Source organism: Clupea harengus, chromosome 6, assembly GCF_900700415.2.
Source record: "Clupea harengus chromosome 6, Ch_v2.0.2, whole genome shotgun sequence".
In the NCBI taxonomy this organism is placed as follows: domain Eukaryota; kingdom Metazoa; phylum Chordata; class Actinopteri; order Clupeiformes; family Clupeidae; genus Clupea; species Clupea harengus.
The window spans coordinates 13,377,522-13,381,910 of NC_045157.1; the positions used below are offsets into that span (position 1 = coordinate 13,377,522).

General features: G+C 44.5%; 1 protein-coding gene across 1 annotated transcript in view; it reads right to left on the reverse strand.

Moving 5' to 3' along the window:
- Positions 1-2,540, reverse strand: part of slco3a1b (solute carrier organic anion transporter family member 3A1b) — a 13,777-nt gene extending 11,237 nt beyond the window's left edge. Inside the window, 3 exon segments of the mRNA XM_012836542.3 lie at positions 151-298; positions 301-606; positions 1,736-2,540. Coding sequence (XP_012691996.2) covers positions 151-298; positions 301-606; positions 1,736-1,891 — 610 coding nt within the window. The 5' untranslated portion in view covers positions 1,892-2,540.
- Positions 2,541-4,389: the final 1,849 nt, after the last annotated feature.

The window sequence follows — 4,389 nt, forward strand, 5'->3', positions numbered from 1 at the left end:
ACATACATGCAGAGCATAGACCCATATAATGTGTGTATGCATACCTATAACATACGTTGTGTTCTTTTCTCACACCTTTTTTCTGTCACGTCAGTGTACACATCTGTACACAAACACACATGCGTATACACACACACGTATATATTGTACCTATGTACAAAGATGAATCCTCTCTCCTGACGTGGTCATCGATGTAAGACACCCCTAGAGGCTGAACAGGTGTGGCTCCGATGCCCAGCAACACCTGGGCCCCGATCAGCAGCAGGTACATCATGTTGGTGTTGGACCTGTCCCCACACAGAAGCCGGGGTCAGTGGTCCCCCGTGAGCTGTTGACACACAAGTCCCTGCCCTCCCCAACGGGCCGCCAGTCGCCGCTCTCATACTCGTACTGGTGCGTCAGGAACTCCGGGAGTGCTGAAAGCAGCGCCCCCAGCGCCATGACGATACCGCCGCAACCAATCAGGCGCGGACGGTGGGCCCGCGCCCCAAAGTAGCTGACAAAGAGGATGAGGGCCAGGTTGCCGACCTCGAAGCTGCTGGCGAGGACGCCCACATCTGCACTCTTCAAGTTAAAGCGGCGCTCCAGGGTTGTCAGCACACTCACCTGGGACAACCGGGGGGGGGGGGGGGGGGGTTGAAGAAAAGAGGAAATGAGGGGGAAAAATAAGAAAAGAGAGGGGAAGAAAGCAGAAAACAGAGTTAAAGAGAGGGGTGTAAGGAAACAGCCAGAACACAAGCTTACTGACAGATCCCCCTCCATCTGTGAAGCCCTGTTAGCTGGCTACATTCACTTCACGTGTGGAGAAGAGGATTATTTCTTTCAATCGATTCTTAAATAATATACCAGAAATATCTCCTTTTCCACCTGTTTTATATTGTTTTGAATATTAATTATGTTGTATCCATTGTTTATTATGGAATCTGAGCCAGGTTGTCTGAAAAGGCATGATATTGTGTCGGATTGATAAATGATTCATCTCGTTTCATCTTCTCTTCCTAGAGGCCTCCTCTCACAGTCCACCACTGTTTTTTTCTCCTTGAGAGGATGATTTAAGCTTGGCCCTGAATTTTCCACAGCATTCCTACTGATTCTGCATATTTGGATGATAATAAAACAGGCTAAATCAATCAGAACATACATCGTTCCTACTGATTCTGAAAATATGTATTTAAGGTGGGCAGTAAATCTGAGATTCCAGTAAAGAGCAACAAGCACCGGCTACCGCAGCCGGCAAGTCTCGCCGAAGGCGACGAAAGGACTTAAAAGAAATTTGAGCCATAGACGTGTGTCTCGCTGTACTAGTCTGCAAACAACCCCTCCAATGATGTTCTGGCTCATTTACCCGGTGTGTAATAGTCCCTGTAAACTGCGTTTAGAGCAACCAAGGACACAAAACAACAAGCGGGCGCCTTGTCCCCGTGCGGCAGGTGCAGGACAGTTCTATGGTAAACGCACGAGCCAGTGTGTGTGGTGATGTAACTGCAAATGCTGCTCTCGTGTGAAACATGTTATTGGCCGATCAAAGGGATCTTAGAAGTCAAGGTGAACCTTGAAGCCCCAGGAGACATAATGGTCTCACAATCGATTTACAGAATGTGTTTTACCACGATTAGACTATCCTAGCTGATGCAAAGTCAGCCTAAATGTAAAATGTGCAAATTCTCGCCATCAACAAACGTAATTGAAGAAGCTCACCCGGGGTCAGGCTGGTAAGCTCATGACCGTAACTTACCAGATATGCACCGACGGTACCCTGGGCCAGCATCAGCGCGCATTCTGACACCAGGAAGATTTTGATGTTGGAGAAACATGACGTCTTTTTCTGACACTCGTCTGTCTCGATGTCTCCCGGGGACCCTTCGGCGCATATCGGGCTTTTCACCTGCATCCTAAAACAGCGTGCTCTCGCCGGCTGCGGTTTGCAGCAGGAGACGGGATCAGTCCGGCCAGAAGGTGATCATTGAGATCTCAGAGCTAGGTTACAACACAAACCAAACGCAACGTGTATACACCAACATGGATCAACCGTTTATTTTAATCTCCGTAGCGTCCAAGCAACCAATGCGACATCCAATAAAAGCAAGCGAGAACAATAAGCGATCAGAGGGTTTATTCGAGGTGATGTATCCAGCAGCCTCGTCAGCCTCTAATATTAGCAGGTTCAGCTACGCATTTAAGGCAGAAAAATGGTTGATCCAAGGAGAAGCGCCAGCAGAGGACGTGGATGTATTTGACCATCAGAAACTGTGACACTGACATTTCAGAAGACTTCCGCAGCGGTGCATTTCATCTTTCGATATGGATCCTTCAGCGCGCATAACATTAATCCGACAAGTCTAATCGAGATTTCAGCCGCTCTGTCCATACGTGGGCACCGGGATCCGTACCGACGCGGACCTTACTATCGAGTCGCGCAGCCTGCACCAAATACTGACCCCCCTCCTCCTACACCCCCTTCTCTCTCTCTCTCTCTATCCACAGGTTAAGATGAGACAGAGATTCTATTACAGTAAGGCGCAAACATATATGAACATTTTTGTCGGGCTATCACATGTATTAATGTGAATAACATAGATAGATGCAAGATATATAAATATAGATAGATAGATAGATAGATAGATAGATAGATAGACTGCCTAAATACCACTATTGTCTATGAAGTAAGCAATGATAGGAATGTTATGAAAAGACAGTGCCAACACACACACAAACACTGATTGGGTGTGTAGACAAATAGGCAGTAGGCCTATATGACAGACATATTCAGTTACATGCAGAGACAGTCAAGGGAGGACAGAACATACACATTCACACACTCAGATCTGTCGAAATGTGTATGCCCAAACCCCTAACAGTGATTCACACCCATGCACACACATATTCATGGGGTCAAGCTGAATGTTGGGCTACTGGGACGAGTGTTATTTTAGGGAAGCATGTCAACGGAGCTGACCTAAAATAACTCCTCACTCCGCAAACATGAGAGAAGCACACCAGTGCCACTGATCCTCAGGCAGCCCAAGGCCACAGCAGACAGCAGACAGCAGACAGCAGACGTGATTTAACACCGCTCCCGAGGTGCAGCGCTTAAACATCATTAAAACATTAGCCCTGCTGTTGCGAGCCGCCTGGAAATAGGGTTGACGTTAAAAACAGTTGTCATGTAAATGTACACATTTTCAAATGGAGATCTTCCTAGTCCAAGATTATTCAGCATGAGGTAATTATAAATTATATTTGGGTTTATTCATCAACTGGTTTAATTTTGTTGTTGTTGCTAATCCTCAACCAGGGAAAGTAAAAAGGGGATGAAGGACAAACGCAAAGCGTTTCATCAAACACAAAACACCTGCTACTCAGGATTCTTGATATGTGATGCATCTGTGATGTGAAACGGTGTGACGTGACAAGTGACTGGTGTTATTTGGGCTTCTACTGCTGGATGTGACCTCAGATCATCAACATGCTTACAGTGCACAGATCATGCGCATTTCAACAGCATGTGTGCAGTTGACAGGGAGTTAAACCCCATGACTTTGAGTGCTGCACCATGAAATTCAACATTTCTGCATAAAAAAAAAAAAAAACGTTCATCTACACATCTTTAAGATGCAGGTTTCATGCTAAAAATGATGAATGCCTCCCTTAAGGTCCACATTTTGAAAGCTGCATTGTCTATATTTGACATAGAGTCTATTTAAGGAAACAATAATATGTACTATTCACATTACCTCACTAAACGAAATTATTAGCAAATGCCCAATATTAGTAATACACAATAAATAATAAATACAATGAAAAAATAACACACAATAAAAGTAATAATTATACATATACATATACATACATATACCTAAACAAATGTGCATACATTACAAATTACATTACATGGACCTGTTTTGTGTCATCCCACACTGTAGTGGACAAACACCTACATAATCATAATAATGATTTTGCTGTCATAATCATCTTGTGTAGAACTATTTATTTATTTATGTATTTATTTACAAATTTATTACACAGAATACAACTGCTGTTGTTTCCTTATTTGTCTCCTAAGTTTTTTTCCTCCTTTCTTGGGCGTGTTGAAATGGGCTGATAGTTTCAGGGGTGAAAGAGTTCAGGGGAACGCTCCTTTTGGGGGCTCACCCTTGCTGATAACACAGAGGTGTTCAGTTCCCGAGATCACATGCAATGAGCGCTGTAGTCCTAGGACTGGCTGCGTTTGTGTGTGTGTGTGTGTGTGTGTGTGTGTGTGTGTTTGTGTGTGTGTGAGTGAGTGTAAAGGATTTTAGAATGAACAATATATCAGACAGTGCAAGTGTGTGTGTGGTCAGCAGAATCACAGCACGTAACTCACACACCGAGACAGCAGGAGAGATTTAA